This window comes from Lithobates pipiens, unplaced genomic scaffold (assembly GCF_037356315.1).
Source record: "Lithobates pipiens isolate NorthernLeopardFrog02 unplaced genomic scaffold, aLitPip1_a1.2 Scaffold_13, whole genome shotgun sequence".
Lineage (NCBI taxonomy): Eukaryota > Metazoa > Chordata > Amphibia > Anura > Ranidae > Lithobates > Lithobates pipiens.
In genome coordinates this window covers 169,884,979-169,909,796 of record NW_027507718.1, presented here as the reverse complement: position 1 = coordinate 169,909,796, position 24,818 = coordinate 169,884,979, and the positions used below count along the sequence as shown (strand labels likewise).

At 44.1% G+C, this 24,818-nt stretch overlaps 1 protein-coding gene across 3 annotated transcripts in view; it reads left to right on the top strand.

The window, feature by feature from the left end:
- Positions 1-331: 331 nt before the first annotated feature.
- The window catches only part of MBD3 (methyl-CpG binding domain protein 3), a 47,119-nt gene continuing 22,632 nt past the window's right edge, over positions 332-24,818 (top strand). Inside the window, exons 1-2 of one of the 3 annotated variants that reach the window (XM_077475850.1) lie at positions 332-503; positions 19,154-19,363. In XM_077475850.1, the coding sequence (XP_077331976.1) occupies positions 394-503; positions 19,154-19,363 (320 nt within the window). In that variant the 5' untranslated portion in view covers positions 332-393. The remainder of the gene's footprint in view (positions 504-19,153; positions 19,364-24,818) is intronic. The other 2 variants (XM_077475852.1, XM_077475851.1) reach the window with 2 other exon arrangements.

The following is a 24,818-nucleotide window of genomic DNA, read 5'->3' as shown; positions in this document are numbered from 1 at the left end:
GCCTGCAGCCTGACCTCAACTGCATTTCATCTATGACTGGAAAGGCCTAACTTCACTCACCAGCCTACATTAAACCCCCCCACCCCACAGAAAAGCATATACTCTTGCACTACGTCCCTTAAGCCTTCGGCATCTACACACGGCCACAGTTCAGAACAAAAGAGCTCCCGAAAGGTCAACATGGCCGCGGGTATCGCGATAATCGCGTCGCGGCCGCTACGGCTACAATGTCGCGGGCGCTGACAACAATAGCACACCTCACGGCTTTCTCCTTCCGCCATGTTTTCCAATGAGTGCGTCTCAGCACGTGGAGCCGGCAGCCAATCAGCACCGTCCAATCTCGGCGGAGTGATACGGCTGCCGGAGGTCCAGAAAGTGACCGGCGGGAGAGGAATGGAGAGGAAACGTTGGGAATGCTCGGCGCTGCCGCAGGGCTGGAAGAAGGAAGAGGTGACCCGTAGATCAGGGTTGTCCGCGGGGAAGAGCGATGTCTATTACTATAGGTGTTTATTCTTTTACTTCCTAACTAGTGTGGGCTGCAGGACACATGTTAGGAGAGATTGCCGAATCCCAGGGGGGATGGAGGAGAGCGGCTCAGGATGGTGTGTGTGTGAATGGGCAGGCAAGGTGGAGGCAGACCAGAGGGGAGAGGAGGTCTTCATAGAGAGGGGCAGAGCACATCACAATAGTACAAGAGCTGCACGCGGGTAGGTTGTATAGGCGCTCTGTAGAAACATGCTACTAACTTCCATAGGAAGGTGGCTGAGGAGAGACAGCTCAAGTCACAAAGCTATGTCTTTATTTTAGCTATGTGACTGTTCTTATCAAGTCATATTGGACTCCAACTGAAAATAACTGTAACCCATACTATCCTTATACTGGTATTCAGGGATAAGGAGACTTTCTTAGGGAAAAAAAAAAGTGAGTTATTTTCAGCTGGAGTACTATGGGACCTGGTAAGGCTCCATGCACACAGGGCATCTGTTTAAACAAACATTATATTGCAGCTTCCCAATTACCTTTCCTCTGGATCAACTGTGGCTATAGGATTCTGTATTTTGGGGGTTTCGATATGTGTGTGATTTGTCTTTGTTTTCTCCTCTGTGGTTTGAACTAGATGGACTTGTGTCTTCTTTTTCAACCAGACTATGTAATTAGCTGTGATGGCTGCATATTTTTTTTTTTTTTTTTTGGGCTTTCTTTTATTTTTTCATCTGGTGATCCAGCTAGCAAGTCTGTTGCTTTTCAAAAGAAAATCTCTCTTGCACACAGCAATGGGACCAACCATTTTACAGTGCCAGACTTGCTTAAAGTGGCGTTCCACCCGAAAGTGGAACTTCCGCTTTAAGTACTCCTTGCCCCCTGAGATGCCACAATTTTCATGTAAATGTCATGTTTTTTTTTGGGGGGGGGGGGGGGGTACATGGCTTTAAAGTGGTTGTAAACCCTTACAAACCACTTTGACCTACAGGTAAGCCTAGATTAAGGCTTACCTGTAGGTCTAAGAAATATCTCCTAAACCTACACGGTTTAGGTGATGTTTGCCAAAACACAGGCACCGCTGTCTACGTCGCATGCGTTGTAGACAGCGGCGCACTGAGCGCGACATTGTCAACGGCGATATGCCGCAAGTGGCGGCTCCCGTGCGCATGCGTGGGAGTGACGTCATTCCGGCTTCGTCGAATGACAGCGGCGGAGCAGCAAGACCTACCGAGAAGATGGATGCTCCGGACTACAGGGGACAGCGGTGACATCGCTGGCTCCTGTGTCAGGTAAGTGGCACATAATGGACTACTATGCGATGCATAGTAGCCCATTATGCTTTACCTTTGCAGGGAATCAAATGGGAAGTAAACCCATCAGGGTTTACTTCCTCTTTAAGAGGGACTTCCTGTCCCACGTCCTCCTTTTAGGTGACTCCTCCCCTCCCTGCAATCTTCTGGGACACATCACAGGTCCCGGAAGATTGCCTGGCCACTGACACAGCGTAGTGCAACTCGCGCCCAGCTGTAAAACCGCAAGATGTCACAGCCGGGCCCCCACTTTTAAAATGCCGGCGGGGGAGAGTAGCAAGGCATCGGCTGACGCATCGCTGGACTATAGGACAGGTGAGTGTCTGTTTATTAAAAGTCAGCAGCTACACTTTTTGTAGCTGCTGACTTTTTTAATAAACGAAAGCAGTGGAACTCCTCTTTAACTGACGTAATACGGCACTGTCTCTTTAACTGACAATCGCGTGGTGGTACGATGCTGTACCCAAACACAATTTATGTTGTCCGTCCCCCCCAACATATATAGCTTTCTTGGTGGTATCCTGACAATTTTGGAGGGGAAAAACAATATATTTTTTGCTATAATAAATACCTTCACCCCGCCGCCAAAAAGTAAACGCATTTCTTCATCAGTTTAGCCAATATATATTCTACACGTTTTTGTTTAAAAAAAATAAAAAATTGCAATTAGCGTATATTGATTTGCGCAAAATTTATAGCATCTACAAAATAATGGATAGATTTATGGCATTTTTATTTTTTTGCGGGATTGCGGTAGACAGATCGGACACCTGTGACAGTTTTTTGGGACCAGTGACATTCATACAGCCATCAGTGCTATAAAAATGCACTGATTACTGTATAAATGACACTGGCAGGGAAGGGGTTAAATGGAGTTGTAAAGGCAGAAGTTTATATATATATATATATATATATATATAGATAGATAGAGATATATAATCTATATCTTAATGCATTCTATGCATTAAAATAAAATGCCTTCTGTGTGCAACAGCCCATCTAGATTCACTGATGTATGAAAGCCTCCTGCTGCCCGGGACTCCCCTTCTCATTGGCTGAGACAGCAGTGTGGCGCCATTGGCTCCCGCTGCTGTCAGTCAGTGAGGAGAGAGAGAGGGGGTGGGGCTGGGATGCAGCTCTGTGTCTGAATGGGGAACCCTGACTCGGGTGCCCCCATAACAAGCTGCTTACTGTGGGGGCACTCAACAGGAAGGAAGGGCCTGGAGCACTGAAGAGAGACCTGAAAAAAGGAGGATCTGGGCTGCTCTGTGCAAAACCACTTGCACAGAGCAGGTAAGTATAACATGTTTGTTATATTTTGCTAAAAAAAAAAAGACTTTACAATCGCTTTAGGATGAAAAGCTTTCTCTGTGCAGCAGCTCCCTTAATACTTACCAGCGATGTCCACGACTGCCTCAGCCATTGGGGACTCTCCTTCCTGATTGGCTGAGACAAAGCAGTGGCGCCATTGGCTCCTGTGGCTGTCAAAGTCAGCCAATATGGAGGGGAGGGGGGCTTGCTGTGGGGGCATTTGACACGAGATAGGGGCCAGGAGCAGTAAAGAGGGACCCGAGAAGAGGAGGCTCTGCACATAGCAGGTAAGTATAACATATTTGTTATTTTTATATAAAAAATAAAAAAAAAGACTTTTAAGAGGTTTCAGATGCTGGGGAGCAGGGGGTTTATGATCACATGACCACTATTATTGGCGGTCACATGATCGGAAAGCTGATCACAAGCAGCGAATCTGTGAGCCGCTGGTAACTGCAAGGAGCTGCTGTTTGCAATATGGTATACAGATACCACCCCTGGGAGGCTGCATGTTTTTGCGCCGTCGGAGCTAAAAGGTTAAAAAGATCAGCTCTTGCATAAAACCTTTTTCCCAAAAGGAACAAAACTGCTTGCTCTAACTGATTATACATTGTGAGCTGGAGTTTGGCTTTAATTTCGTGTATTTAAATCTGCTAATACGTTTAACGCTCCTTCCCCTTTAAAGTGGTTGTAAACCCTTTACAACCACTTTTTGTTACAGGTAAGCCTATAATTAGGCTTGCTTGTAGCTACAATGGATATCTCCTAAACCTGTATGGCTTAGTAGATATCCCCTGTGTTTGCAAGCGCCGTTATCAGCACATGTGCACTGAAGCAACGGCACGTGAGTGGCGTTCCCAATCACATACTTGGAAGCGCTGGAGCATGCGATACCTGGAAGTAACTCCGGCAGCGATGTCAGCCGCAGACCAATGCGGGGGCTTCGATCTCAGGTAAGTAATTCATAATGAGCTAGCATGCTATGCATACTAGCTCATTACGCCTTTATCTTGCAGGGTTTTTTTGGGGGGGGGGGGAGACTGTTTACAACCACTTTAACTGTGTTGGTAAGCTGCAATATATTACATTTTTTGGTTATGGGTGTAATAGCCCCTCTGAACTCTGCACTCGCTTTAGATCTGAGGGGAAGATCTGAAGTTAGGGTAAGCTCTGCCGATTTTATCATCCAATCATGTACAAGCAAAAAGGCTTTTTTTTTTTTTCCTTGCATGTACCCCAAGATCTACAGCGACTGAACTTCCAAGTGCACTTACAGTACAAAGTGGATTTGCCTTTAGTGAATAAACCACAAAAAAAGTCTTAAAAACCATGTATTGCACTTGCATATACACTTGTCTAGCATTTGAGCGTTAATGCGTTCCATTGGCCAGAGTATTCATTTATTCTGGCCATTGGAATGCATTGCACAAGACAGCTAGCATTTAGATATGTACACTTGTTTTTTGTTTTGTGTTTTTTATTTTATTTTTATTTTTTTTGGGGCCTGTAAAAGCTCCCCTTCTAATATGCCTATAAATGTGTGTGTACATGGACACACAGGCTAACAAGGCTTTTACAGGCTGAAAAAGAACCACTCCATGCGTAAAAGCGGCAGTTTTTAAACTAACGGTCACATGATTAAAATACAGATCTATAGCTTTGTGACTTGAGCCTTAGTGGTTTATCCTCATCCACTATAGAGTTTGTCATTTTTATGAATGGAGCCTGTGATATTTGTCAGGGATGCAGCATGGTCCATGATCCATGCCAAAAGTTTCCACAAAAGTGATATCATAGTTAGTAAGGTTGAATAAAGACACCAGTCCATCTAGTTCAACCTGAGTGTCTACAATTGTCCCTATCAATGTACATTGCACACTCACATTATTCCCTACCCTCAAGGAGCCCGCAATCCAAGGTCCCCATTCATATACTAGGGCCAATTTAGGACAGAAGCCAATTAACCTACCTGCATGTCTTTGGATTGTGGGGTGAAACCGGAGTACCCGGAGGAAACCCACGCAGGCACAGGGAGAACATGCAAACTCCAGGCAAGTAGTGTCGTGGTTGGGATTCGAACCAGCGACCCTTCTTACTGCTAGGTGAGAGTGCTAACCACTACACCACTGTGCTATACACCACACCACTACACCATATTCTATAGTGATTCTATCAGGCACAGATACCTTCCAAAAGCCACACACGTGAAGGAACAAAATTGGCTGTTTCTAGAAAGGCCTGCTTAGATTAGGGCAGTGTAGTTTGCCCTGTGTCTTTGGTAGATGTGGAGAATGGCTCATGCACACAGGCAGGAAAAATTCTGCTTTTTGGGGCATCTTTTTATTTATTTTTAGGCCCATGAATGCAGCTGCGTGTTTAACCTCCTCTCACCTGCGCTATAGCCAAATGACAGCTACAGCGTGGGCCTTAATTGCTGGGAGACCATCATATGACATCCTCCCATGCATGAGCTGTCCGCGTGCCCCCTGTGGCATGCTCTGTTATCACCGAGTCCACGATCCCGACCCCTTACCATGTGATCAGCCAATGGCAGCTGGTCATGTGATAAAAACAGAAGATTTTTCTTTTCTTGCATCAGGGGGCACAAAGCCATAGTACTTACTATGTGTGTTATAGCGACACTAATAGGTGATGGACACTGGCACGCCCCAAGGCAAGAAGTGTACTCCCTATATAACCCCTCCCACTACTGGGAGTCCTCCATTTATTTTTTTTGCCAGTGTCTAAGGTGTTGGTCATGAGTAAAGATGTGCTGTGCTGCGCTGAGCTCCACTGGAAGCTTCCCTGCTGGGGCTACCCATGCTGACCGGATCCGTTCTGATGTCCTTTCATGGGCTAAATGGATGGTACCCAGGCTTCATGTCCGAAGAAACGAGGTTTTGCTTGCAAACGCTTCTCTTTTAGAGAGCTGGACCCTGGGATCCAGTACTTTTTGGTAGTAAGGCCATAACGTTTTTACTGGCAGGATGCTGTCACAGGTCCAGGATTGTGGGTAACCTGAGGTTCTTGAAGGTTTCCTGATGGTTCGGAAACCACTGTGAAGGGTGAAGATTGGGTTTATCTCGGATAACCCTGCTGCGAGGAAAGGTATGGGAGATTTTCTCCTTCTATGTATAATGCTGTCATGCCTATGTGTCACCAGTAGGGGCAGTGCAGAAGCCTTCATTTCTCCTTTCCTCTGGCCACAAGCAGATCATCTAGTAAGAAGGGGGGGGGCTGGTTCTCCTGCACCCCCAATCTTGTTTTTTTTCCCCTTCAGGGGATTGATATGCCAAAAGCAGTTTCCTTTAAAAAAAGGGGGGGGGACAGACCGTGCAGTTGCTCAGCGGAGGATTTACACCCCCACCCCCCGTCATGTCTGCTGTGTCGCAGGATGCCATGAGCTGGCGCTCGTGTGGGAAAACACTTTCCTTTGAAAGGAAAGGGGGAGCGTAATTTGCATGGGGAGCGTGGCTAACGGCCACACGTGGAGGAAGTTGTTAAAGCACTGTGTGTAGCTGCTGCTGGCTGTGGAAGGGCAGAGCAGGAGGATGGCTTGTTTTAGGTTGGTGACACAGGCATTTTCCTTTGACACATTATACTTTATCAGGCTAGGATTAATAGCAGCTTATAGCGCTGGACTATAGCCTAGCAGTGTGCATTCTTTTGCTGGTAGTGCCTCTGCTTTATGCTTCAGGCTATTTGTTGTAATGGGACCAGGAACTCCTCTCATGGTTATAAAGGGGTCAATGGTTTTCACTATAAACAAAATCCATTTCCAAAAGAATGTCATCCTCCTCTGAGAGGGATGCAGCTGGTCAGATTGAGCCGTCAGGGGAAACTGTTCTGCAGCTGCGCTAGACACTTCAGTCCCTGTATATATCACACAAGGGGTTTTTTCTTCTACCATTTGTAATTTGGAAAGAAGATTGATGCTATATCTCCATAGTGGGGCTCAACATAGCAGATTCCCATCTAGTGCTCAAGACCCTCTTATTGAGGTGCAGGAGGCTGGGAATTGGGTAGATCTTCCCAAATATTTGGAAGATGCTTATTTATCCTCTTCCGAGAATCCTAATATAGGAGTAGCATCACAAGACAGGTTGCTTGTGCACTCCCTTACTAAATGGGTTTGTTCAACCTTTTTTCTGCCTGCAGCGCAGGCTCTTGAGGAACCCATCTCTAATTTGGGTTCATTAGAACCTCCCCCGTCTGGGGATGTTTTTTCCTATTCATGCATGGCTAAAAAAGCTTAAGTATTCTGAATGGGAACATCTGGATAAACAATATTATCCTCCTAAGAAATTCTCCACACTTGGAAGAGGATTTCTATAAAAAAAAGAGGAGTTCCAGCAATTAATGCTGCAATCGCTTCAGTGAACAAGAATCTCACATGTCCAGTGGATAATGCGCTGATGCTATATCCAACAGATAAAAAGTTGTAACTTCTTTTTAAAAGCAATCTGTCTTTAGCAAGTTCAGTACCGCAGCCGGTTCTTGCTGCAATTGGTGTATCTTAGTCCATTAAGGAACAGTGTGTGGAGATACGTAAGATTCTGCCTGATAAGCAGGCCCAGCAATGGGCTGGCTTATCAGACGCACTGTTTCACAGTTGATGCTATTTAAGATTCTATCATTTAAACCTCACGGCTTATGCTTGGACTAGTGCGTTCTCACAGAGTTCTATGGCTGAAAAATTGGTCAGCCGAAGCACCCTGTAAAAAGCTCCTAGCCAGTTTCCCCTTTTCATGGTGAACGGCTATTTGAAGACGATCTGGATAAAATACATCCAAAGGATCTCTAATGGGAAAAGCTCTTTTTACCAGTAAAGAAGTTCAAATATTTCTCCTTTAAGCGTGCTGCCTCTCCTGTGCCAGGGGCATTAGCCTCTAGGCAGTGTCAACGACCTCAACCGTCGGGTTCAAGGGGAAGACCCCAAGGGCAGCACCAGGTTCAGAAGAAATCTTGGAGCAGAAAGCCCACAAAGCAGGATGCTAAAGCCTCCTCGCTTGGGTGGAGGGAAGGCTCCTGCATTTCTCAAAGATCTGGCAGGAACAATGTCAGATGGATGGCTTCTGCAGTTTCTCTAGGTTACAACTAGAGTTCCGAGAGTTTTCGTCTCCTCGTTTTTCTAAGGGCAAATGTTCCCAAGGATCCAGAGAAAAAGAAGTCTTTCTGGCTCTGGATCAACTATTATCCCAGTCGCTGATATCAGAGGTTCCCTTAGTGGAACAGGGCACAGGTTTTGATTCAAACCTTTCACGGTTCCAGAATGAAACAGAGAGGTAAGACCCATTCAATCGGCACTTAAACATCCGATCCTTTCGCATGGAGTCAATCCGATTGGTTGTGTCCATTCTGTAAGGAGGGGAGTTTTTTGGCTTCAATTGATATCAAAGATGCATATCTCCATGTGCCAATGTTTCCCGCTCACCAGAAATTTCTGTGCTTTGAAATAGAAAAAATCATAATTTTCAGTTGTGGCCCTGCCATTCGATTTAGCCACAACTGGCGCCTCCTTTAGCCAGATTAAGGGCTCAAGGCATAACGGTCCTAGCCTATTTAGATGATCTATCTTTTAATAGATCATTCAGTCTCAGGTATAAACCAGAGTCTGATCACAGCTGTAAACTTCCTGGAATCTGAGTTGGATACTCAACCTACAAAAAATCCTCCTTAAATGCATCATGGAGATTACAGTACTTGGGGCTAGTTATAGATACCTTACAGAAGAAGGTATTCTTACCCCAGACAAGAATCGGTTCCATTGTAGGACTAATTCAACTTATAAAAAAAAAAAGAAAAATCCTTCCATTCAGCTGTGCATGAGATTGTTAGGGGAAATGGTGACCTCCTTCGAGACAGTCTTGGGTGCAGTTTTCACTCAAGACTGCTTCAGAACGCCATCCGGTTGGTCTGGAATAAAAAGATTCAGGCCTTGGTTTTTTCCGAATACGCTTGGCTCCTGACATCAGTCAGAGCCTAAATTGGTGGTGTTATCCAGCAAAAGGGAAAATCTTTTCTACCTGTATCCTGGAAGTGTTAACAGATGCCAGCCTTCTAGGCTGGGGAGCAGCCCTGAAAGAAGATTCTGGCCAGGGGAGATGGTCCGCGTTAGAGGGCCTTGCCTATCAACGTTTTGGAAGATTTGGGCAGTATGTCTGGCCCTAGAATCCTGTCCAGTCAGACTATGGGACTGTCCTGTCGGGATTCAGTCCAAAGGGGCTGTGGCTTACGTCAATCACCAGGGGGGCACGAGAAGTCGTGCAGCCCAGAAAGAGGGGAATAATGTCCTAGCTTGGGCAGAACACACCATTCCTTGCCTGTCGGCGGTTTTCATTCCGGGAGTGGAGAATTGGCAGGCGGACTACTTGAGTCGCCAACAATTATTTCCGGGAGAATGGTCTCTTCACCCTGACATCTTCCTAGCGATATGGGGTATTCCAGACATGAACCTATTTGCATCCAGATTCAACAACAAAGTCGACAACTTTGTGTCGAACAAGGGATCCGCTAGCAGGCGGGACAGATGCATTTGTCTTGCCATGGGATCATTTTTTTTTTTTTTTTTACTGATCTATACATTTCCTCCAATTCTGCTACTTCCGTGCCTTCTCTGCAGGAATGAAAGGATGTGATTCTGGTGGCCCCAGCGGGTCCCAGAAGTTCTTGATTTACAGAGATCATAAAGATTGCAGTAGAAGTCCTTCGCCATTATAGCCAGACTTTCTCGCACAAGGTCCGGTATTTCATCCTACCTTACGGACGAAAAATTAAACAGGTTTGACTGTTGAATCCCACTTTATAAAGGATTGTGGGTGATCTCCTTCGGTAGTGTCTACTTTGCGTAATGCCAGGAAGCCGGCTTCCAGAACCATTTACTATAGAGTCTGGAAGGCATATGTTTCTTGGTGTGGATCCAAGGATCGACACCCCAGGAAGTATGTCATGGGCAGGATTCCTGATTTCCTGCAAATGGGATCTGAAATGAAGCTGGCCTTGAGTTCTCTAAAGGACCAGATCCCGGCCTTGTCAGTGTTTGTTCAATGGCCTCTTGCTTCTCAATATTGGTGCGTAGCTTATTCAGGGGGTAACGCGGATTATTCCTCCTATCGGGGCACCTCTAAATCCTTGGGGTTTAAATTTTGGTCTTATCGGCTTTGAATCAGCCGTTTGAGCCTTTTACGAGAAATTCCCTTGGTTCTTTTGACAAGAGAGATAATCTTTCTGGTTGCCCTTTCTTCTGCTAGAGTATCGAAACTAGCGCCTCTGTCTTGTAAAGAGCCATATATGATCATGCATAAGGATGAGGTGGTCTTGTGTCCTCATCCTGAATTCCTACCAAAAGTGGTAACGGGTTTTCATTTAAACCAAGATATATTATTCTTCCTCCTTTCTCCCCAGAGCCTCAATCTAGGGAAGAGAAGGCACTACATTCCCTTGATGTAGTAAGAGCGATCAAAGTATATTTAAAGGTGACCGCTCAGGTTCACAAAATACATGTTTTGTTTGTACTGCCAGAGGGTCCAAAATGTGGACAGGCAGCGTCAAAATCCACTATTTTCCAAATGGATTTGTCAAGTGATTTGTTCAAGCTTCAGCTTAAAGAAGAAAATTCTTCCTTCTCATGTTAGAGCACACTCATCCAGGGCGATTACTGCCTCTTGGGTGGTGCATCATTGGGCCTCTATGGCTCAGATCTGTAAGGTCGCGACTTGGTCTTCGGTTCATACGTTTATCAGATTTTATCAAATCGATATTAAAGGTCATGAAGATATTGCCTTTGGGCGCAGTATACTGCAGGCTGCAGTATGAGTCCTCTGGCCTCCTTTTTTTTCCACCTACTTTTTTGTTGTCTCCCTCCCTTCAGTTGAAATTACTATGGGACATCCCACATAGTACTATGGCTCTGTGTCCCCTGCTGTAAGAAAAGAAAACAGGATTTTTATAACCGCTTGCCTGTAAAATCCTTTTCTTTGATGTACATCAGGGGACACAGAGGTCCCTCCCTTCTTGGTATACACTTGTATTGCTTTGGGGTTATATAGGGTGTATACTTCTTGCTTTAGGTGATGGACACTGGCACGCCCTATAACCAACATAGTAAGTACTATGGATCTGTGTCCCCTGATGTACATCAAAGGAAAGGATTTTACAGGTAAGCTGTTATAAAAATCCTGTTTTTTGTTTTTCCCCCTCACGCTGTCGGCGTGAGTAGAAATAAAAAATGCTCACCGGCTTCTGCCAGAGGGACATCGGTCCCTCACTCAGAGCCGCTGCTGCCTTATTTATCTGTGCCCATTAGTGCAGCCTCATCAGTGCACATCAACGAAGGAGAAAAATTGTTTTTCAAAATTTTTGGTCTTTTTTTCTTTAGCATAAAATAAAAAAACAGTGGTGATTAAATACCACCAAAAGAAAGCTCTATTTGTGTGAAAAAGTGCTGCGTGACCGCTCAACTGTCATTCAAAGTATCAGAGCGCTGAAAGCTGAAAACTTGTCTGGGCAGGAAGGGGGTTTAAGTGCCCAGTAAGCAAGTGGTTAATGTGGCCATGCACATGCATTTGTTTATGCACATATTGGCATGACTACATTCAGAGATATAAAATGGCCCAAAGCTGCATTTGTAGAGAGCCTTATGAACATAATTTACACATGTCTGCGTGTAAATTCTAGTGGTTAGAATAAACAAATATTTTAGCCCATGGAATGAGTTGACATTCATACAGCATACGCCTGTAAATGCATGCGATTAGAGGCATTTTCCTGAAAGCATATTTGGTGCTCACCCAAGTGCATGAGGCCTAATGGAAATCTTTGGTAATTCAGAGCAACTTTGAATTTTTTTTTTTAAAGTGTATCTGTGGTCAGAATTTAAAAGGGTAAAATTAAAAAGTGAACTATCCTCAAATATCCTGGTGACCCCACCACACATAGCAGCTGTGATGCCCCCGTGCTGGTCTGTAAACCACAATTCCTAGCCACAGAGTGAGTACCCATCATAACGCTCATTGTAGCCATGTGACTGTGCTGCAGTGAAATTCTGCCTTTAGGTTTGCTTCTTTTGGTAAGGTCTCCCAGAAAGGGGGGGGGGGGGGGCTTTTTTTCAGCAAGTGTGATCAGTCACACTGACCGATGAGTTTTTGCCATTGTGAGTATTATGGAGGTGGTGTATTGCAGTTTAAGGGCTGCTACACTGGCAACGTGGGGCATTGCAGACTCTATGTGCAGTGGGGTCCAAAGGGGTGACAGGATATTTGGAATTCACCATTTTTCATGAAAAGGTGAGCTTGCCCCTTATAGTGGAATTTCAGGCTTTTCCCAACTAATCTTAAAAATGCTCCAGTTCACTTCTAACCTCTAAACTACCTGTGTCAGAAAGATGCACGTGTTTGCTGTTCTCAGGCTGCTCCAATTTAGTCATGGCTTTTACTACAGGGGAGAAGAGAGAGTGCTCTGTCAAAGGCTGGAATGCCTGAGCGGTGGCATCGCCAGTGACTTGCTATGGGCCATCTGTTGTCGGTGCTCCCTTTTCTCCCCTGAAGCTGCTGCTAACTGACAGAGGAGAGCTGATCATGTGACCAGAGAGGCCCAAGCATAGGTAGGATATACAGAACGATCTTTCACAAGGTAGGTAATGTGTTAGGAGGATGGGGGCAGTTTTAAAGTGGTTGTAAAGGGTAAAGGTCCTTTTGTGAGTTTATAATAACGATAATAAAAGTGAAAGTTATATTTACCTGCTCTGTGGAATGGTATTACTAGTGGCTCCAAACCTTTTCTGGGGTCCTCTGCTGGCACTCTGTGCTCCTCCTCTTTTCTGTGTGCCACTTTAGAAATCCACTACCTATAGATGGCACAAATGTGGGCTCAATCCTGAACCATGTTTTGTGCCTATTGATGCTGTTTTTGATTGACAGCAGCAGGAGCCAATGGCTCTTGCTGTCCTAACAGTCCTGTGAGGGGTAAAGAGAGCAGCACCGCTTCTCTCAGGCACAGTGCTTGATGGAGATGCAGCTCAGGTAAATATTTGGAGGGGAACTGATCATAATGTTTTTTTCCCTGTTACTGCAGAGAGCATGCATTTACAGCCACTTAAAGATTAGTTGGTATAAGCACAGAATTCCACTATAAAATCATACATTAATTTCCAAATTATTATTTTTAATTATTTCTAACCTACTCCAAGTAATATTAATTATATTGAATCTTGTAAACTTTGTGAAGATCCCACACATTTACTTCCTTTAATTCTGTAACACACATTCGCTATGCCCTATGAGTAGGTATCGCTGTGTCGCACATTTCACAGAGCCTGCTTTCTGAAATGCAGTGGTGCAGAGGAGTCGTCTCTGGAGGCAGAGTCAGTATAGGAACCACTGTTTGCAGGCAGCAAGGTACAATGGGGTATGTAGTCTTTGGAAATTAAAAGTACACAGCAGAGAAGCTGCAAAGCATGCAGGGAATCAAGAGAGTTGCAGAAAGATGGCAGGCAGATTTCATAACATGAAAGGAAGTTTTCAAGTAAGCTTATATTGAATTTTCAAATCTAACTGTATTACAAAGCTGATGTTGTAAAATGAAAGTGTATGCTGTGACCATAGATCTCCTTTCACGTGGTTGACTATTGCAAACTGAAGTCTTATTGGTTATTGTACAAAGCAAGTTGTTTTGTTGAACCAACTTCTGCAGCACTGTACAGATCAAATGCATATTTGGGTCATGCTAGTAAGATTGCTTCCATTAAGTCTAAAGCTGACCATACACTATGCAATCTGATTGTGCAATCACTGTCCAGTCTCCTTTTAGATTCACAAAATCAGTGTAATGTGTGGGCAAACCTAAAATATATTTAAATTTGTATCAATCAGGCAGGTCCTTGCACTACTATGGTAGATCTATAGGAGACTGTACAATCAATTTGTATAGTGTATGATCACCTAATATTACATTTTTTTTTTTTTTTTTTTTTTGCCTATGCCAGTAACAATGTTCTTGTGTTTCCAAAATCATTGCCATATACAATAGTACCATAAGGCACAGCCATTCATGTTATTGACAGGCTGTACACCACACCTGGGCTACTCAAACAAAGGAAATATGCTGGGAATTATGTGAACAGGCTCAGCTAGCCCATGTACAAGAGCACATTTTGAGTTTTGTAAAAAAAAAAAATCTACTAGGGCGTTGTACACAATCCTATTACATAGGGGCTCAATTTTATTTTTTTCAACTGTAAGCAACTCATTCAGCAGTATAAATGTGACATGTATACAAAATGCTGCTCAAAGCTTTTCTTAACCACTTTCAGACCGGACCATTTTGCTGGTAAATGACCAGAGGTCTTTTTACAATTTGGCACTGCGCTGCTTTAACTGGTAATTGCGCGGTCATGCAATGTTGTACCCAAACAAAATTTGCGTCCTTTTCTTCCCACAAATAGAGCTTTCTTTTGATGGTATTTGATTGCCTCTGCGATTTTTATTTTTTGCGATATAAACGTAAAAAGACCGAAAATTTTGAAAAAAAATATTTTCTACTTTTTGTTATTAGAAAAATCCAATAAACTCAATTTTAGTCATACATTTAGGCCAAAATGTATTCAGCCACATGTCTTTGGTAAAAAAAAAGTCAATAATTGTATATTTATTGGTTTGCGCAAAAGTTGTCACATCTACAAACTAAGGTACGTTTTCTGGAATTTACGCAGCTTTTAGTTTACGACTGCCTATCTCATTTCTTGAGGTGCTAAAATGGCAGGGCAGTACAAAACCCCCCCAAATGACCCCATTTTGGAAAGTAGACACCCTAAGGAAATTGATAAGAGGCATGTTGAGCCCATTGGAGTATTTTATTTTTTTGCCTCAAGCGATTGAATAATGACAAAAAAAAATAATTTTTTTTTTTTTACACAAAGTTGTCACTAAATGATATATTGCTCACACATGCTATGGGCATATGTGAAATGACACCCCAAAATAAATTCTGCTGCTTCTCCTGAGTACGGGGATACCACATATGTGGGACTTTTTGGGAGCCTAGCCGCGTACGGGGCCCCGAAAACCAAGCACCGCCTTCAGGCTTTCTAAGGGCGTTACAGTTTTAAAGGCCATAAAATGCCAAGATGGCACAACCCCCCCCCCCCCCCCCAAATGACCCCATTTTGGAAAGTAGACACCCCTAAATTTAGGGGTACACTAGTGAGACTAGGTAATAAATGGCGGGTGCCCTGAAACTATAAAAAAATAACTAACCAACCAGCGTCACCTGTAACAGTTATATGGTGATCACTGGTGAAAGGGTTAACTAGGGGGCAATCAGGGGGCTTTATGCGGTAGTATATGGGGGTCCCTGGCACTATAAAAAGCTGCGGCGAACCTAAATACCTACCTGCCTAACTAGCGTCACCTGTGACACTAATACAGCGATCAGAAAAACGATCGCTTATTAGGCTGGGTTCACACTGGAGCGATGCGGGAACGCCACGAATCTGCGGCGGGTTCCCGCATCGCATGCCTCCCGGCGGCAGTTCACACTGCCCTATGCGAACTGCTGGGAGTGTCAGTGAAATGTTAATGACACCCCCAGATCAGTTCGCATATCGCAGTGCGATCTGCAAACTCGGATCGCATGGTGTGAACACCCATGCGATCCGATTCTGCTGCGGGCCAAAAAAGGGTCCCGTGCGAATTTGCGGCGGGTGCGATGCGAATTCAGCCATACTATCTGTATGGCTGAACTCGAATCGCACAGAGATCGGATGTGATTTGCACTGCAGTGCGGTGCGAATCACATTCGTTCTCATAAACCGCTGCAATGTGAACCCAGCCTTAGTGACACTGGTGACGGGGGGTGATCACGGGGTTAAACCTTTATTGGGGGGGTTAGGGGGGTACATTAGAACTAAAGGGGGCTAACCCTAACTGCCCTAACAGTTATTACAGTCACAAATGACACCAATGCAAATAAAAAAAAAAAAAAAAAAAAAAAAGACATTGGTGTCACTGTGACTGGGGGGGCAGGGGTAATTGGGGGGGTGATCGGGGGGGGGGGGGGTGTGAGTGTGCCTGGCATGTTCTACTGTGTAGTGTCGTGTTGGTGCAACTCACCAATCCTCTCTCCTCGGTGTCGGAACGAAAAATACCGACACGGAGGAGAGATTACATCACTTCCTCTCCTGTGTTTACATTACAGGAGAGGAAGTGATGTCACGGAGCATTTTCATTCGTCGGGAGCGATCGCGAGGGGGTGGCCATGAATGAATGGCCGTCCCCTCGTCCGGGATCGCTCCCGAACGAATACCGCCCGCCGTAGGCACCGGGCGGGGGCCCGATCGGGCCCCCGACCCGCGGGCAGGCAAGGACGTACATGTAAGCCCTTATGCCTGCCCGTGCCATTCTGTCGACGTACATCGTCGTGCAGCGGTCGGGAAGTGGTTAAGCTAGCCATACACATAAAGACTTCTCTTGCCAGTCCCACAGGCCAAACGAGCGAAAACACTAAATTTCCTTGCCCGTACTAAGTATGAGTGAACAAATGTGCAGTGCAGGCAATAGTATTCTGATAGCCTGCACCCACATCTGTCAGAAAACCTAAACAGTGCCTGCATCATTTTCTGCCTCCACTCTGTTGTGGAAAGTTCATTGAAAATTGACTTTGGTTGAGCCACGTGGTACAAATCGGGTCATAGAAATCTTTTGGCTGATTCGGCGAGAGCCTGCAAAATCTGCTCCGTGTATGGACAGCTATTGTCCCAGTCACCTGCAGGATCTTTGGTATTGATGTAGTGAAGGTTGAAATGGATGCCTGTAAAAGTTGCCAGTCCTGTCAGTGAATGTAATCCTTGCTTTCTTGCAGAGCTGCACCACAGCATCTGACACCCCCATGTTTGGTTACCTGCATCTCGCTGCCATGTGCTGTGCTTTCTATATGCTGGCTGCTAAGTCACTACTGTATCCCTGTACCTCTGAGAACACACACTAGTGACATTAAAGGGGTTGTAAAGGTTCATGCCTTTTCACCTTACTTCACTGGCCCCCCAGCCAAACCCAACCCCCCCGTTTTACTTACCTGAGCCCTGGAAAGTCCTGCGTCGCGAACACGCTATTCCTTTGCTCGGTCTTCTCGGCTCTTCATTGGATAGATTCATAGCAGCACAGCCATTGGCTCGCGCTGCTGTCAATCAACTCCAATGATGCAAGGGGCGGGGCCGAGTCCTCCAGTCGGCGGCTGTGGACGCCGAATACAGGACTCGGAAGCCCGCCTGCAAGGTAACCCCCTTGGGAGAACACTTCCCAGAGGTGCGTCGTCGAAAGCGGGTAGGAGCCGAGGCGGCCGCCGGGGGACCCCAGAAGACGAGGATCGGGGCCACTCTGTGCAAAACGAGCTGCACAGTGGAGGTAAATGCCATGACATGTTTGTTACCTAAAAATTCAAACCTTTAGTGTCACTTTAACTTAGCTGTTGGCACCACAGTATGCAGCGGAGAGATGCAAAAATCCATCACACCAGAAATGTGTTACTGGTATAGCTTTGCAAAAGAGGAAAGATTCCATACACTGAGACTAGTTGGTATTATTGTACATTTTACCTAATTGGAGAAAAGTTGCTTTAAAGCCCATCTACTGGCAAATTATATTAAAAAAAATCACTTGCAGTGTGACTGCACTGCAAGGGTTATTGCTCATTTATGTCCATGGGAACATTAAAAGGAGATTTATTTACCCATTCCTTTGCTCCTCCCTGCACCTAGACTGGTTCCCAGAGCATCTGCACCCCCATGGTACACCGGTCTAGGGTCCTGACATCAAGACAAGAGTAGGGTCTATAGCCCTGCACTGGATGTGAGAATGCTGAATCGTAGTGGAACACTGGATCATAGTGGAACGCCAGCAGAGCAGAGGATTCAACAAGTAAAACTGTTTCTTCTCTCCCCTAGACAAAGTGAGCAGTTAACCCTTGCAGTGGGGCAGCCCCACTGCAAGGGATGTTTTTTGGTCTTTTTATTTATTTATTTTTGCTTGGTGTTGAGCTTTACAGTGTATGTATAGGCAAAATTTTGTTTTGGGTTAACTTTGAATAGAGAAGAGTTGAAACCCCTCATACAGAATTCCTCCTCACCTCTTCTTATGGGATTTCAACTCTAAATTTCACTCCCTTTCTGTTTTGATGACTGGTCACCAGTACAAATACAGTAGCGAATATCCTCAATGTGATCTTGGCTATAAATACCTAATAGAAGATAACATACTTCTCATCAATGTGCAAGAAAAAATGCCTAGCCATGCACTGGTACAACAGCATTGGGTTGTAAAACCTAGAAGTTTTCTACTTTTTTACAGTGTCAGCTTTCATAAACCTACCAAGATGCGGCTGGGGAAACAGTCTGATTGGGGGGATGTAGACAGAGTACCTGTCACTCTGCATATTATCACATCGGGGTTTACTTGAGAAAACAAAGTCATGCACATACAAATGCAAAAGTGCTTGAATGGGTACATAAAGATTTCACAATACATATTTGGTATCGCTGAACACGGTGTAGTGAGGAATCATTCTGAAACTTTACAGGTAACTAAACTGTTGCACTGCAAAGCATTTGAGTGTCCTATGACTAATTCTGGGTGTCAGTTTGTTGCCTTTTTGACAAACTCATACCCACACTAATTACTCAATATGGCCTCAATATACAGAAAAATTGGAGAATTTATTTTTTTGTGTGCACTCAAATTGATTTGAATGTCTGTCTTTTTTTACGAAAACATAGATTGTGAAACAGTTGCACTAATGTCATGCGACCTAAAAAAAATCAATCGCCTTTCAGAAAATATGTTCAAATGTTTTCATGTAAAAAAAACAAAACACATTTTAGCATGTGTTTCCGAAAAAAAAAAAAAAAAAGGATCTGGCAGCAAAAGGTTGAGGGTAATTGTAAACAATATTGTATTCTGATAAATGTATGTTTTTATTACATGAAGTGATCATATTTGGTAAGTAAAATCCTTCTTTTCTATTTTACTTGCCTTTATGTTTTCCACCACATTTACATACAGATCAAGCTGTCCAGTGACAGGAGTACTTGAGCAGTTGCAGAAAGGTACCCCCTCCCCAAAAGGCGTCTTTACAGGACAGCATTTGAGAGAGCAAGACAACACCCACCAGAGACAGGAGACACAAACCACCGCAGGTTTAAAAGGAGGCTCCTCCATGAAGCCAGTTATTGTGTTTTCTCCTCCAGACAGAAACATTCCTCTGAAGCTCGGGTGAGTGAGGCCAGGCACTCAGGGGGTGCTGTCCTGCCCATGTTTGGTTTTTGCTTACTGGGCTTGGGGCCTTGGTGTTTCCCCTTGCAGGTACTTCAGGTTTGATATCTTTGCCGCCTGGGCCACAGTTATTGCTATCTAGGCTAACTCCTGGGACTCCATGCTCAGGGAGAGCCAGAACTGCTTGGAGTTTCAGGACTGGTGGCACGTGTTTCCTGTGGCCACTGTTATTGATTGGCGGTGCCATGTGCCACAGGTACTAGTGGCACCTCAGGTAAGCAGAGCCATAGTAGTCCTTTTTTTTTTTTTTTTTTCAGGCAGAACCCCAGACAAAAATAACAAGATAAAATGAGCAGCTAAATAAAAAAAAAAACATAACCAGCTTTTGCTGCAGTTTTCACTTTCAATCCAGAGATTTCCCCTGCAGAAATGTGTTGCTGCTAAGTGTGCTCAGTTTGATAGTTCTCAACCAACTTCATCTGAGCACAGGTTGTCCTGGACTTGACCCAACCTGTGACTGGACAGTGAAAGGAGAAGCAGCACAGTGGTGAGCTTTTTCACTGTATTCTCTTCTTCCATCAGCATGCTCCTGGTTTGCAAATTAACTGATTGGCCCTTTGTGCTGCTACTTCCTCTCACTCCAGCCTAATAGATATGCGGGGTCTTCAAAAAGTTTCTGCAAAAAGAACCCTTGTATATTTAGGACTCTTGCACATGGGAAACTGAGCCCCTGCATTGTAAATGCCAGCATTCCCTGACTCCTAACTGGGTAGCCCAGGTTCTGCGTACAGCCACCCGTAGACGGGCATGGCGCTATTCACACAAACACAATTGTAACATACAGGCATATGGAAAATTTATTGTATATGCCTATACTATATTTGTGTTTATGCATTGCATGGGCCCTGCATCACATGTTCAACAGTCCTTAATGATTACAGAGCTGCACTCATTTGTGTCTTTTTATATTTGCCTAGAGTTCAGCTTTGACTTTATTTTATATTTTATTTTTTAAATCCTGAGTTGTTATAGAACTGACGTGGGCAATTGGGCTTGTGTAACTGTTCCTCCCCTTTTTTTTTTTTTTTGGTGCGATTTGACTTTGCTGTTTTGGCACCCAAATGTATTTTTTCTTTTAGAGGGTTAGCACTGCAGTAGCCTCAAGCTTTTTGTGTGTTTTTGTTTTTCGTTGCAGACTAAAGCTTCAGAAGAACCAAGTCCTCCAATTTCTAACGGGAAATGTTTATTTTTTGTAATTTCCACAATTTCAGAAATGTACTTAACAATCTTTTGTAAGAGTTGTCTGCCACAACCTGCAAAAAATGTGTGACAAGTTTTTTTTTAAATTACTTAGGTGTTTGCTTTTTGACCCTAAACCCCTTAGTCAACCACATTATCTCTTCCATAACACTACAGAGTGGGTGTAACATTTTGACTCCTATCAGCCACAGTATCAGTACCTTTAAACCTTGTTGGTCCTGTAGCGCTATATAGCTCAACTGTTGTCCAATTTGGTCTTTTGCATCCAGACACCAAGACTCCTTTATGGATATCATGATTTACGTGACGCTGGATTTGTAGATTTTCAAATGTATGCATGAATGTTCAGATCCGACTTTCATATAAATCTATAATCGCGTTTGTTACTAATGTAACAGGTGTTTGCTGTCCTACCTCCAAACTTCAAGACCCCTTCTGATCTTCTCTGCCCTTCAGCTTTGTGTTCCACTAGTCCCTTCACATAATGTGCTCTTCTCTCTCTTTTTGTGGCCGAAGATTGAGGAGAATGATGGCAATGCCTGTGAGCCTAGTAATACCCTCTTCAACTCCCCGCTAGAAGAAAGGCGGGATAGGGATGACATGATGTCCTCTATGCAAAGATTAGGACTTCAAGCATGTTCATGACCTTTTTATGGTCAGCGCTATCTCTGATCTGTGTGACTAGAAACCTAAAATATTGTTTGGCACAAATTAAGGGCTATATGGAAAACTGCACACCCAAAGAGAAGGTTCTAGATTGTTGCTTTGCAGAGAACTGCTCATTACTTCCGCTGAGTGTGGTGTAAAACCTACCTCTTTTGTGGAGTGTCTTTTCAGAGGATCCCCTCTTTGGTCTGATACAGAAGTGCTTACGGATAATTTTCGCAGATCAAAAGCCTTTCCTATTAAAAGAGATGGTAAAAGATTTTATTTTATTGGGGTGCAAACCAGACACCAAATACAAAGGATTTGGTACAGGAAAAAAAACATGGACTGGTCAGAAAGGAAAGTGTAGACTGGAGCGTTGTCTAGAAGCGCATCTAATTTTCCCCAGCACCAAGAATATTATTATTTTACTTTTGTTGTAATTCAACTAAGGAAAAGGTGTTCCACTTCCTTGATGTAAGAAGATGTATGCTACTGTGTCTTGAGCACAAAATTCATTTGGCTTATGATTAAGGGACACAGAATCAGTCGCGTTGTACTGCTGCCTACAGAAGGTATTGTACGCTGTCAAAGGCAAACAGAAAATGGTGGCTAGTCAGGTATAACACCTCCCACTCTCATACATGTTTTTTCCTAGTGTCCCAGGAGGATGGACATATTGATTTTTAATTTTTTTTGTTTTTTTTTCCTCCTTATGGTTTTATAAAAAGTTAGCCGTTTTTTTATAGAAATGTAATATTTACAAAAAAATATACTTTATTTTTCTGTGTAGACTTCCTCATTCCACTGTTGTGCACACTGCTACACAGCTATCCTGTGTAGCTAATCCTTGGTGCTGCCTCAGGGGCTGTAATCGGACCACAGATTGCACAGCTTACCTATAATGTGACCTTTCGGCACTCCCCAGATACAAAAGTTGTTTGGCTGTAAAGTGCTTTACCGGTCCAGCGCTATGGCACAGGCTCTGTTGTGACCCAGTCCTTCATGACTCTCTTGGGGGTATGCTTTTGGATGGGGCCAAAAATGCACTGAATGTAATGTTGAAAACTGGGCTCTGTACACAACACTCTACAGTACCCTAGTACTGTGCTTGTTCGCAGCGATGTGTTCTCAAGGTCTACAGTTACAAGTCTCTTGGAATTTACCCTACAGGAGCGTGGCGAAATGAATTTACCCCCACTGTTGGTTTTCCCTGTTCCCTCTCCAGCAGGTTATACCTTTATCAGAGAAGTCATGCATTAGTAACTGTAGTGTTGGCATGCATTCACATTCTACCCCATCTCTTCCTGCCTTGACCTACCCCCTTCCTTTCTTCTTTTTATTTTTTATTTATTTTTTTGCAGTGAAATATGTGAGATCCCATGCTGCTGATCTACTAACAGCTTTGGGGCTGCCTACTGTGTCCTTGCTGAAGGACCTTTACAAAATTTAAAGAGGGATTCCACCAAAAAAAAAATATTAAAAGCCAGCAGCTATAAATACTACAGCTGCTGACTTTTAATAAATGGACACTCACCTGTCCCGGGTTCCAACGAGGCCGATCGATCGCTCGGCTCTCGGCTGCTGTAGTCACCATTCTAGGTGAGGGAATCAATAAGTGAAGCAAATCGGCTTCACTTCCCGGTTCCCTACTGCGCATGCGCGAGTCGCGCCACGCAATAGGAAATCTCCGCGCTGTCACTGGGACCCGTGTGTGTCCCAGCAGACAGCGCGGCAGGGCAGGAAATGGCGTAGACTCCCACGGGAGTCTATGCCCGGAAGTGGGTGAAAATACCTGTCTTTGACAGGTATCTCCGCCCCCCCCCCCCTCCCCCCTGAAAGGTGTCAATTGTGACACCGGAGGGGGGGAGGGATCCGATCAGCGGAGGTTCCACTTTAGGGTGGAATCCCACTTTAACAGCTATGCTAGATTTTATAAACACAATTTGCTGCTTTTTTATAGTTGATAGTGCAGGGGCCAAAGAATACATCCACACCTATTCTGACATTCCTTCAACTGTAGCAGCTTCTAAGTACTCTCAAACCCATCTTGAATGATTTTGTATCAGTCTATCTATAGCTCCTAGACTTGAATATCATATTGGTTCTTGTTAAGGCACGGTCCACAGCATCCTGTGCCTAAAGCCATTACTGTTTTGTTGGTCTAGGCTTCCTTAATGGTAAATGACTGTCTAAACTTTTTACAGTGCATTTTCTCAGTTGACTGGTCAAGGTCCTTTCCAAATCTTTGTTCTTCTTAACAGACCCTTCTTTTCAACCTGCTATAGCCGTCGCATTGATTTGTCAGACTTTAGGGGAATGGACTAAATGTATGTTCAAGAAACCCAAAACAGTCTTTACTGACCAATCAGAAACAGCCACTTTTTAACCACTTACCGACCAGCGCACGACGATGTACGTCCTATTTTTGAAGAGGGATATCTCGGTAACGGCAGCAGCTGCTGCCACAACCTAGATATCCATCTCTTCAGGCGCCGGTCGGCTGTACGATAACGGTGGTCTCCACGGTGGATTTGCTGCGAGATCACCGCTATCGGCGGCGGGATAGGTGCCACCGCACCTTCCGCCGCTTACCAGAGCCGTCGGTAGCGATCGGGTCCTTTCACTAGCTGGGTATGGAGACGAGTGAGGCTAATATGGCCCCCACTCGTCTCTATACCATAGGAGGGCGGAAGCAACGTCAAAACGTCACTTCCGCCCATACCTCTTAAAGGTGTATATACATTTTTTTTTGCATTTTTTTTTTTTTTTTTTTTTTTTTTTTTGCATTTTAGTCCAAATATGAGATCTGAGGACTTTTTGACCCCAGATATCATATTTAAGAGGACCTGTCATGCTTTTTTCTATTACAAGGGATGTTTACATTCCTTGTAATAGGAATAAAAGTGATCCATTTTTTTTTTTTTTTTCTTAAACAGAGAGAGTTAGATAAAGTTTAAAGGCTAATGCTACCTTTTTACACCATGTTACATCCATATCTAGTGTGTACCAAGATGAGCAATGTCAGGAAGTTACCTTCTGGAAGGTAAAGCCGTTATAAGCATTGTCAAGTGGAGTACTATTATTAGGGGTAAAAAAATAGTTGGCTGTGTTATATTGACACAATATTAGGCATAATGCACATAGCGTAACTAAATTGACAGGTCCACTTTAACCTCCCTGGCGGTGTGATTATGTCAGTAGTTTTAAATGTCAAAGCAGTACATTGTTTTGCATGGAAATGTTTTATATTGTAGCCCTGTAATTCTTAGGAATCTGTCCAAACAAGAGTCTAGTAGACATGACAGGTATGATGAAGTTTAAAACACAAAATCGTCAATTATAATAAATTATAAAAAAATAATGCATTTTATTCAATAATGTAATCAAACCAAAAACACCAAAATTTGTCGAAACAAGGGAGCAGTATTACTAGTTTTCTGTAATGCTAGACACTGCATATTGGTTTAGTAAACATCCCGGGTATGAAAAATTTTGTAACATGGGACTGCACAAAGTCCGACGTCACAATCTGGACAGTGGAACTCGG